The sequence below is a fragment of the Pseudorca crassidens genome, chromosome 1, assembly GCF_039906515.1.
Source record: "Pseudorca crassidens isolate mPseCra1 chromosome 1, mPseCra1.hap1, whole genome shotgun sequence".
NCBI lineage: Eukaryota > Metazoa > Chordata > Mammalia > Artiodactyla > Delphinidae > Pseudorca > Pseudorca crassidens.
The window spans coordinates 174,513,572-174,525,583 of record NC_090296.1 but is presented as its reverse complement, the minus strand read 5'-3'; the positions used below and the strand labels follow the sequence as shown (position 1 = coordinate 174,525,583).

At 40.8% G+C, this 12,012-nt stretch overlaps 1 protein-coding gene across 2 annotated transcripts in view; it reads left to right on the top strand.

The window, feature by feature from the left end:
- Positions 1 to 12,012, top strand: part of SFMBT2 (Scm like with four mbt domains 2) — a 209,637-nt gene that overhangs the window by 128,059 nt on the left and 69,566 nt on the right. For both annotated transcript variants that reach the window (XM_067700782.1, XM_067700793.1), the window contains exons 8-9: positions 79 to 180; positions 4,311 to 4,458. In XM_067700782.1, coding sequence (XP_067556883.1) covers positions 79 to 180; positions 4,311 to 4,458 — 250 coding nt within the window. The remainder of the gene's footprint in view (positions 1 to 78; positions 181 to 4,310; positions 4,459 to 12,012) is intronic.

The window sequence follows — 12,012 nt, the reverse complement described above, 5'->3', positions numbered from 1 at the left end:
TCAAGGAAAGCATCCAGACAGTTAGTGAATTCGCTTACAATACCATTGCGTTTAATATTTTCGTTCTTTTCCCCGTAGGACCATGCAGATTTGAGAAGCCATTTTTTCACAGTTGGGATGAAGCTAGAAACAGTGAACGTGAGGGAGCCCTTTCACATCTGTCCTGCATCAGTGACCAAGGTGAGGTCCCTCCCTTGCTTTTCACCTCCGTCTCCGTAGTGGATCCAGTAAGTCTTTCTACTCCAAGCCAACCAGAGGAAATAGGCTCGTGTGGGGATCTGTGGTGACGCAAGTAAACCCAAGGAGGAGGGCCTCCTCTCCAGTACAGTGCTGTCTCAAGCTCCCTTTTATCACTGATATCCGAGTGAGTGTGATCAGATGCCTCCTCTTGCAATGGGTGGGGTGAACTTCACTTGTCCTCCGATAGTACAGGATGCAGACACTCGTGTCCTGCAGAGACTTGGAGGAAGATTCAGATGCTCAACTGTGAGTTCACAGCAGTGAACTCAGCCACTGAATAGGTGGCACCTCCTCTTACTAACCACAGTGACATGGAGACTGCCATTTGTCCCTGTGCTCGTGAGAAGAAACTGCTGATGAGTTTGTAGTCTTCGTAATAGTAACTTGCTTCTCCTGCTGCACTGATCATATTTCATATGATCTATTTTGCAAATACTTGGAAATGGTGAAAAGCAAGTTCCCGTCTCCAGGGTATTAGCACCTCGCTTCCGTTCTCTCATCTGCTTTCATTGACTAAAGGAAAAGTCATACGTCTAATGTTCGTAGATTTAAAATGGAAGTACCGTTTCACACAAAGACATTTTTATTATGGCCTTGATAGTCTTTTAAGATTATAATTTCCCTTCCGCATCAAAGAAATCTCAACGAAGTTACCTATCATAACATACAAAGTATGTGTTTCTACCTTAAAAATATATATGTGTATATACATACATACACACACACATACCATTTATGTCCTGTTAATGGCGCGAGAAACCAACAAACTAAGATTCTTAGCCAACATGTGTTTTACTTAACGGCCTTCCGTGCATTTCCTGGGGTTCAAACGTCAATTCCATTTTAATTTCTTTTTCTGAAGGAGACGGGATTGTTAATGTGGTGATTAATAGTATGAAGTTATTTGAGTCATGCTTTTTTATTTATGATTTTATTCAAGATTTGGTAAAATTCGAGAAATACAGTGGTGATCATGTATTACAGAATATGGGAAATGGTTATAATGAAACGTCCTTTTGTTCTTTGCTAAAGATTTTTTTCTTTAGTGAACATAAATTATTTTGTAACTATTAAAGCAATTTATTTAAAGGATAGCTGTGTAGAACAAATAATGACTTACGCTTTGAATGATCATCTCGGGTTGAAGTGCATGCTCTCGCTGTTCATACACCATTCCTTTATAACCTTTTTATTTGAAATGGCTTTTAGGGTTCTTATTGTGTGTTCTGGTAGTTGGCACATTTTTCTAGAACTAAGGAGTGATACCTTGTTGAACCCTGGCCGGAATTCCTCTTTGTCCCAAGCAGGTGATTCGGTAATGCCAGCTGCCCATTCATCTGGGTATGTGTCATTCCCTTCTCATTCTAATAGGCCGTGGTGTCATCTTCACCTGGTGTTTATAAAATAAACCAAACCGAGGTGCAGTCTGTCAGTGGTCGACACTCACATTTTTCTACCTTTAAATAATTGCAATACATAATATTAGAATGTGACATCCTAATTATCATCAGTTTCAGCCCAGGTATCTTCATCTCATTAAATAGACTTCCAGGGACAGTAGTTTGGTTTTCACAAAAAAGAATCTTCTCTCTAAATACATGTCATTGGAGGTTGGGGGTGAGGAGGTATTTTCTCTGGTTTTTAAGTCACTTTTCATTTTATTTTTTCTTACCCTTTGTACCTAAGATAAAATACTTAAGTCGGGCTTCCCTGGTGGCGCCGTGGTTGAGAGTCCGCCTGACGATGCAGGGGACACAGGTTCGTGCCCCGGTCCAGGAGGATCCCACATGCCGCGGAGCAGCTGGGCCCGTGAGCCATGGCCGCTGAGCCTGTGCGTCCGGAGCCTGTGCTCCGCAACGGGAGAGGCCACAAAAAAAAATACTTACGTCATTCTGTTTCACATTTATCCTTCTTCCTTCTCTTACTGGCCGTGTACTGCTGCCTCTTAGAACTTGGGTCGGCACCTCCCCAGGCACAGGACTCACCTACAGGTCATGAAGTAGTAGAATATTCTTAATGTAGAAGCTGTTTATAATTAAATTTATTTCTCTTAACATTGGAAAAGGTTTTAGAATATTACGTTTGAGACTCTAACACACTGTGCTGTGAAGTACTCATCCTAATGAAAATTTCATTTGTATCTTCCTTGGGGCTTTTCTTCATGGCGCAACTGTTGAGGAAATAAATAACAAATAGACAGGAAGGCAGAGAAGCACATAGCAGATTCAGTATTAAATGACCAACCTTTGGCCCTACAGGGGGACTATGTTGGCGTGATGGGGAGAATATCACCTGTGTATGTGAGATGCATGGTTTAGACAAAGTTTCCTGGAATTTGACACGTGTTGGGTTCTGTTTCTAGGTCTGCTCACTCTGAGCTGCACAGTCTTGGGCAAGTTGGCTAACTGCTCTGGGCTTTGATTCTGAGGCCTGTGGTTCTGGACCAGATGGACCAGTGTCTCTGAACCATTTGGGACCATGAACCCTGATGGATTTGAGGGAACTTAATTTAGCTTTTCCTCTGAAATGTGTGCACAGGAACGTGCATCTTAATAGGCTTGGAGGTTCCTTAGTGCCTGTTCTCACACAGTTCAGCTTTGCTAAGGGATCCTGCCTCCAGAACTATATGATACATCTCTGTGTGAGCATGTGTGTGCGTGTATGCATGAGGGTCTAGATCACATTAATTTAACAAATACTTACGGAGCATTTGTAGACACTGTTCTGGATGCTGGAAACATAAAGTCCCTGCTCTTACAGAGCTTATATTTTGATGGCGGGGGGAGACAGACAATAAATAAAATTAATAAGGAAATAAAGTATGTTAAATGCTAAGGAGAAAGGGGCATCAGGGAAAGGACCTCTAGGGTGTTGGAGTGGAAGGAAGGAAGATGTGATTTTAATTCAGGCTACCAGGAACGGCCTCCCTGAGAAGGGGAAGCTTGATCCTTTGCTCCTTAAAGGCTGTTTCCAAAAGCAAATCTCAGGCAGCAGATTTCTAACGAGTTACTGGAGTTATAACATCAAGAAGAACAGAAGTCAGTTCACTCTTCCTGCGTAGCTTTGAACCAGGTTGCTTCCACAAAGTGTTTTGTAAACCAAGGAGCCAGGAATCAGAGCTTAGTAAGAGGGTTAAGTTTCCTAAGAAAGACTGGTTTATGTCTGTTGAGTTGGGAAAGCGATTTTTTGCCTCTGGCCTGTTTTACATTCTACATTCTTTAAATCCATCATGCTTTTCAGTGTGGCTGTCCACCTGATTTTTGCACTCTGCTTTTTCCATCAGCATGTCTTGTTCTATTTCTTTTCCTCATTGACTTTTTTCCTTAGACTCAAGTAGGTGTTCAACCAGTTCCTACGTACAAAGCGTTTGCTATGCATTGTGGGAATATCTTGATGAGTAACAAACAGGATGCTGTCCTCAAAGGACTTGAGGTCTATTGGGAGAGATAGATGTGGTATCAGACCACAGGAGGGAATGAGAATTTTCGGTTCAGAGGTTCACGTCTGATGCTGTGTGCCAGAACACAGAGTGAGGTGGGGGCGGGTGGGGGGGGCGTTCCAGCAGTAGTGGCTTTGGGGACACATCTTGAAAAATACACGGACGGTGGAGTGGGCTATTTAGACTTGCGAGAATATTGAGTAAGGACATGCCCGGTGTGAGTGATATCCTCTTGGGTTGGAGGGGTGGGACGCAAGGTGAGGCTAGACATCTCTGAGCCGGATGGCGGAGATGGTCCCATCTTGGCTAGGATTTGTCTTACTTGTTTTCTAGCTTGTTTTTCCTCTGGCTTTGGCTGTTGGTTTACTTCTATAAAGTCATGCTGATGTTTTTCCTTCTCTGTCTCCGACATAATTCTGGTTTGTTTACTTTCCATCAATATGACCACAGTGATCAACTAACTTTTTCACAACTGGACCACTTTTGTAATATACACTGAAATTCCAGTTTGTGCTGTGGTCATTGGGATGAAATACGCTTACTGCATTTGGAAGCTGTGCCACTATTTCTTACGAGTCTTACATGTTAATCTCAAGGAATTAACCCCAGGCTCTATCGTCTTTTCTTTCAGGTTTTTAACAATCGTTTTTTCCAAGTGACTATTGATGACCTCAGACCAGAACCTAGTAAACTCTCGATGCTGTGCCACGCGGATTCTTTGGGGATTTTACCAGTACAGTGGTGCCTTAAAAACGGAGTCAATCTCACACCTCCCAAAGGTTTGTATTCTGTGAAAATTTACAGGGTTTGGGTGATTCAGGAGGGCGTCGTATCGTCACTGAAGTGATGCTTCTGTTAATCTGGAGAAGTTTACGCTGTAAAGATTTTAGATGTAGTGAGAAAATAGTTTGTTTCATGGTTAGCCTGACGTAGGAGTCTGTACAGCTCCCTCCCCTGTGGAGGTGTGTGGCCCTGGGCTCCTCCATAAACCATTGTTCCCTGTCTGTTATTGTATGATTGGCAGCTGTGTTGCTGCTGTGTGTTGAGAAAGGGTACAGTATTGCTAAGTGATTGGGGTTAAAAACTTGAACGCGGAAGAGAAGTGACTTTAAAAAGGCAACAACATACCAATGAAGCATTTCTTTACATTTTTATTTCCAGTAAGTTGAATTTTCCCCAGAGCCCAGTTGCTTTCAGATTTCCAACACTTTGATGCCATAAGACATGACAATAATTAAGTTGGGAACCAGGTTGCATTAAAGTCGTTTTAAGTTGAGACCCATAAACCACATGTCAGTAAGGATACTTCAGGAATGTGATGTGTTGTCCCTATAGGTCTAAGGTTTATCCAGGGAAGATGCAGCAAGGAGAAAAGTGAGAAGATGGGAAGGAAAGAAAGGGACTGATAGAAGACAAAAGCAGAATGAGAGTAGAAAAACAAACTTCAGTGGAGATTTTAACAGATAATCTCAAATAAAGCAGGAGTTTTGTGCTAACCTTTTCAAATCACCAAAGATTGGATTACTTGTACTTTAATTGTGCTGCACCTGACTTACCTATGGCGTGACTGTGCTCCCCTGGGCTTTTATCCTAACTTGTGCTCCATCCTCATCCCTATGGAGGAGATTCTTTTGAATTATTTCCATGCAGCTGGTGCTTTTTCCCATTAAAGTTCTTCAGTAATGGAGTGCATTCTAATTACACTATGGTGAACCTTCTACAGAACACTGATTCCACTGTTCTCAGTGCCAAACTCACTGAATCTTCAAAATGAGGATTGCCCTCTGAGGAGACTTAGCTCCAGAGAGTTTATATAGCCTGCCCAGGGCCCCAGGCTTAGTAAGTAGCAGGACAGGAGGTCAGGCTTCTGGTTCTGTGCTCAGTAGTGGGTGGTGAGGACTCCAGTTCACGTGGCCTCAGTGTTTGTGTCCATTTGGGGGCCTAGAGGTGACTATCCAAATCAGTATGCTTCAATTATTCAAGACGGTTAGATGAGGACACCCCTGATATTCCACAGGTACTCTGCAGAATCAAAGACATGATACACGTCCAAATATTTTTATAATCTTTTAAATGATGATGCAAGTGCTATGCTGTAAACATCTATTGGTGGTAAGGAAGAGAAGTCTTTTCCTGCTGTGAAGTTTCAGCAGCTGGTCAGTTTTAGAGTTTGAAAGCCCTCAGGCCAACTTCTAATCAGAGCATGTGTGTGGATGGGTCCCATGTCAGTGAAGAAAGATGTTTTCTAGATATCTAAAATGCTGCTCGGGGGACTTCCCTGTGGTCCAGTGGTTAAGAGTTCGCCTTCCCGTGCAGGGAGTGCATGTTTGATCTCTGGTCAGGGAGCTAAGATCCCACATTCCTTGCAGCCAAAAAACCAAAACATAAAAAATGCTGGGACAAAGTGAGAGAGTGCCATGGACATACATACACTACCAAACATAAAATAGATAGCTAGTGGGAAGCAGCCGCATGGCACAGGGAGATCAGCTCGGTGCTTTGTGACCACCTAGAGGGGTGGGATAGGGAGGGTGGGAGGGAGGGAGATGCAAGGGGGAGGAGATATGGGGATATATGTATATGTATAGCTGATTCACTTCTGTTATAAAGCAGAAACTAACAGACCATTGTAAAGCAATTATACTCCAGTAAAGATGTTAAAAGCATTATTGTAACAAATTCAATAAAGACTTTAGAAATGATCCACATTTTTAAAAAATTTTAAAATGTTGCTTGGTTGGACTTTGCAAATTCCTAGTTAGTTCCTAGTAAAATAGGATCTGTTTAAGAATTTTTAAAAAATGAGTTGGGTATCTCCTCACATAGTTAAAAAAATAGGAAAAACATTTATATATGCATTTTGGATTCATGGATGGCAGAGGTTTAACGTTTACCAGCATCTTTAGATTTTTAAATGTGTTTCAGACGAGGTTGTTCGCATAGCTTGGACCTTTGCTAGGAAATGGGTGTGCTTATTTGGATAATGGCATTTCATGATATTAAGAAAATTGTTTTATATTAATGTAATTGAACTCTTAAGTGTGCAGTGAAATGACGGTACAAATATATTTATGATATTAAATATTTTTATGTCTTAAGCGTTTTATACCTACCGTTTAGCCGTAATTATTGCTTCTTCTCTATCACCCAAGTATTTGTGATATTTGGTGAAATGAAATTGTCTTCATGTCATCTTCCAAACTCTTCCTTCCCCTTTTGAAAGTGAAGCATACCTTTTCTAAGAGGAAAGTTTCTTTATGGATATTATATATTATTTGTAAAATATTGAGTAATGGTGATCAGTACCTTCCAGTAAGAAAATCTCAGTGGTAATAACCATTTTTAAACCCTTGAAGCATTCAGGAATTGTGATCCACCAGTAATCTGTAGAGGTTGTCTTTTGGCTGTGGGATTGTTGTCTTGAAATAGTAGAGCTTTTAGTTATAAACCAGTGAGAAGAAGAGCAACAACTTACAGAAAAAGGTTTATGAATATGAGCAGACACTTCACAGTAAGAGAATCACGACTCTTATGTAAACTCATCATGATAAGAGAAATGCTCGTTAAAAATCATACTGAGATGGCATGGATTTCTCAGATGAGGAAGAAATCCAAAAGAGAAGGAAAGAAGCGGCTCTGTTTTGATGGGAGTCTGGAGGAACAGGATTCTCAGATTTGCTGGCAAAACGCAGGTAGGTACAAACCGTATGGAAGGCAGTTGGGCAAATTTAACCAAAATTGTAGATGCGTTTAGCCGTTGCCTTAGCAGTTCGACGTGTGGAAATTTCTCTTAAACTTACAATTTACAGGTAATATGCATAAGAGTTTGTTTTTTTCTGCAGCATGATATATAATAGCAAAAGACCGGGGAAAATCCAAGTGCCTGTCTGTATGGGATCGGTTAAGTCGATTTTGGATGTTTATATAATGAAAACTATGCAGTTGTTAAAAAGAATGAGGATAATCTCTACATACTGACATGGGAAGCTCTCCAAGATGTACTGTGAGTGACAGATCAGTGAGTTATAGTATGATGTCGTTTTTGTTAGAAAAGAGGTTAATGAGGATATATATTTATGTTTGCACATATTTCTGGAAAGAGACACTGGAAGGTTCCGTAAGAAACTAAGAGACACAGATGTAGGGGACAAACGTATGGACACCAAGGGGGAAAAGTGGCAGGGGGTGGGTGGTGGTGATGGGATGAATTGGGAGATTGGGATTGACATGTATACACTGATATGTATAAAATGGATAACTAATAAGAACCTGCTGTATAAAAAAAATAAATAAAATAAAATTCAAAAAAAAAGAAACTAATGAAAATGATGACTTCTGTGTGGGGTATGGAGGTGGCGACCAGGGCAGATGGGAATGAGACTTTTCACAGAATACGTTTAAAATCTTTTTTTTTTCTTTTTGATCTGAGTGTGAATGTATTATCTATTCAAAAGGAATCATATGATATTACAAGTAGAGAGTTTTTATACCTAAAGGGATCTTAAAGATTATCTCATCAACTCCAATCATTATATGTGTGGGGAAATTGAAGCTCAGTTATGTTAAATGTTAAATGATTAACATTATGATTAACATTAACATTATTAACATTTAACATATGTTAAATGATTTTTTAAGTCTTGGGGCTGAACTTGGCTTGAAACCCCAGTCTTAAGATCCCAAATTGAATGCTTTTTCTGTATAACCAGATCCACCCTTTATTGCTGTTTTCTCTCACTGGTACCTTCGTAAAAGCCATCCTTCTCAGTAATTTGGGGACTTTTTGGTGGCCTTACGCAGGACTGAGGGATGTCAGTGGACCATGACTTACCCATGACGGGAATGATCTATGTGTCAAAGCATTTGGAGAATTTCAATTCTCGAGAATAATATTCCAAGTGTTTGCCATTATAACAAAGCCACAGCTTTAGTTACTGAGCTCCCTTACCATTTGGGGAGACTGTATATTTATGTGTACCATATATGTAGTAAAGTATATTTATTTTTGTAATTAAAGTGAATTAAAATTGAGAGATGCTGGTGGTTTCGGTAGTGATGATTTTATGGTTTCTTTTTGAAGTAACTTGTTAGGTGTCTTACGTGTCAACACCTGGTCTGGGAATCATGCTGTCGGATGTTTTCCAACACCATTCTTGGCTTTATTAATGTATGAAAGTAGATGCTCTTTTTAAAAGTTTGTTGTTTTTCACTTGAATTTTGAGAATATGTAGGATTTATTACACATGTTGAGAAGTGAGTTTAGATGTTTTCTTGTAGGGATGTTCCCACAAAAGTATTACATTGTTTAGATTTCTGCTTATAGTTACAATGTGTTGCCTGATCCCCAAAAGAGAGTAACCCACTCATTCCCCATTGGGAAGCAGCTGATGAAACAAGACACCTGGGTGGTAGAGGAGATGTGCAGACAGCATACATCCCTACTCACATTATTTTGACTCCTTTCCTATTAAAAACATCTATCCCCAAACTTTATATACAAATAGTCTAAGCTAGAATGGATCGAAATGTTTTATTGTTGTCTTTGAGCATGTGCTTTCTTGGTAAGCAAAGGACAGAATCTTGGAGATTTCATCCCATTCGCTGAAACCCAACAAACAACAATTCAGTATTATAGGCTCTCTGAACCGGGGTCAAACAAGTAAATAAATCAAGCAGGCAGAAATGCATATAGGTTGCCAACCATGACTTGCTACTTTTAAATCATTTCCTTAATCTCCTTGGCATGTAACACCCAAGATTAGTCACAGAATCAGCAGGGGCATCTTTGTAGACAAGTGAAGCCTATCCATTTCTGTTGTAAAATGTGTGAGCAAAAGCTAAAGTAAGTCACTTATTTTTGCACTTCATCTCTGCTCTTTGGCCATCTTAATAGACACACAAACTTCACACAATTTAAGAAGTAAAGGTGTTTTTTCTTTTAATTTATTTTATTTATTTATTTATTTATTTAATTTTTGGCTGCATTGGGTCTTCGTTGCAGTGCGCGGGCTTCTCATTGCAGTGGCTTCTCTTACTGCGGAGCACGGCGCGCAGGCTTCAGTAGTTGTGGCGCACGGGCTTAGTTGCTCCGCGGCATGTGGGATCTGCCCGGGCCAGGGCTCGAACCCATATCCCCTGCATTGGCAGGCGGATTCTTAACCACTGTGCCACCAGGGAAGCCCGTAAAGGTGTTTTTTTTAATGATTTTCAAGACCCACATTGGTGAACCCTAATTGGTATTCTCTTTTCCTCAGACGCTGACTCAGGCGACCTAATCCTTTCTGTCATCACCTATTTCAGACATACCAACGGGGACAGAAAATAATAAACATACTCATGGGTGTCCCGCCTCATTTGAGCAGATGCTACCATTTTGCCGTTTTTGATTCAGAGTTTTAAAAAATGAAACAGAGCATCATAGATATAATTGAAGACTGGGTCAACCTTGACTCTTCTATTTCTTACCCCCTATGTAATCCGTCAGCAAATCCAGACCATATTCTCAGGATCTGACCAGGTGTCATCAAGACCACGCTGGTCCAGGTCACCATCCTGTCTCTCCCTGGTTACGCCAGTGACCTCCAGTTTTCTCAGCCTACTGTTAACACAGCAGTCAGACTGATGGTGTTAAAACCTAAAGCACGCACACCCCTCCTCTGCCTAGCCTTCCCAGGGCCATCCCACGTGGCTCAGAGGCCAAGTCAGGGTCCAGGTCATGACAACACCCTTCAGCACCTACCTGGTCTGGCCTCCTGTCTTAAGACTTCCCCCAGTCCTCCCATTCACACCAGCCTCCTTGTCCTTCCTGGAACATGGAGCACGTCGCCCCTTTAGGCCATTGGCACTGGCTGTTCCCTCTGCTTGGGTCACTCCTCCTGCTTCTTCAGTCTTGACCCCGGTGTCCCCTAATTGGTGTCGTCTCTCTTGGCAGCCTTGTTTAATCAGCAAATCGCCACCCCCAACATTTGTATCTCCTTCCCTGCATGGCTTTTCTCCATAGAACCTTTTATCATGGAAAATAACAAGTAATACATATTTTACTTCTTTTCTTTTCAACTGTCTTTCCACTAAAATGAAAGATGAGGAGGGCAGGCATTTCTGTCTTGTTCTCTGCTCCAGCCCAGCAGCTAGGAGAGTGTGGGGTTCTCGGTCATTGTTTGTTGAGCATTGAATGAATTGAATTGAAGTCCCGTCCCCACTCTATTCCCCTCCCTTCCTCTCTCCCGGAACCGTCTCCACCCTCCTCCGTAAGACGACCGCCTTGCTAAGGATTTTATGCTTTGACTGCATGACTGCCTTGGCTTCTGCAGCAGTCTCTCCTTGTTTTTTATTACAGTCACTTTACGGTAGGTCTTGTGTTGATATATATGTAAACAGCATCATGCTCTGTGTATCCTCTGTATCTTTATGTAACTTTTTTATTCATTAGCATTTTGCAGATTTTTTCCACATTGCTGTGTGTAGATTGTTTATTCACTTTAGCTGCTTTTTGAATATAATTTTTGAAACCATTTCCCATTGATAGACATTTAAGCTATTTCCAGTTTTCCCTGTTGCAGATCTACAAATGTAGATCTTTGCACATGTACCCAAGTGTGAGAGATCCTTTGGGAGCTATACCTAACTGGAATTGCTGGAATTCCCCGGATATTACCCCATGCTCTTCTGTGTTGTACAAGTTTACGTTTCCACCAGTAGCGTCTGAGAATTCCCAGTTTACATTGTCCACCCTGTTAGGTGATAATTCTTAAGCTTGAATGTTGCCATTCTGATGGTGGGGAAATGGGCTCCTTGTGTGAGTGGCGTGTTCCTGATCACTAACTAGTGCAGCTGCACACTTCATCATCTGCTTGTTGGCAACTTGTGTTCCCTTCGAATTGTCAATTATATTTTTGCCCTTTTTTCTTTTGATGATGGAAGTCTTTATATAGGCTAATATGAATTCTTTCTCAGCAATGTGTTTCACTAGTCTGTGGCCAGTTTCTTCACCTTTAAATGGTGTTTTATATTATATTAAAGTATTAAATTATAATGTAGTCAAATATCCATCTTTTCTGTTCTGATTTGTTTAAAAGTCATTAGAAATCTTTCCTACTGATGTTCTTCTATGTATTTTTTTTAAGTCTTGCAGTTTGGTTTCCATATTTCCATATATGGCTCTTTAACCTACTTGGAATTAAGTTTTGCATGGCATGAGAAGAGAAAAAAGTTTTGCTTACTTGTTTTTTGTTTTTTGTTTTTTTTTTTGCTTGAATTGAATTGGATTTTCAAATTCGCTAATTGTCTCAGCATCATTTATTGAGTAATCTTCTGTTTCCCCTCTGACTGGTAAT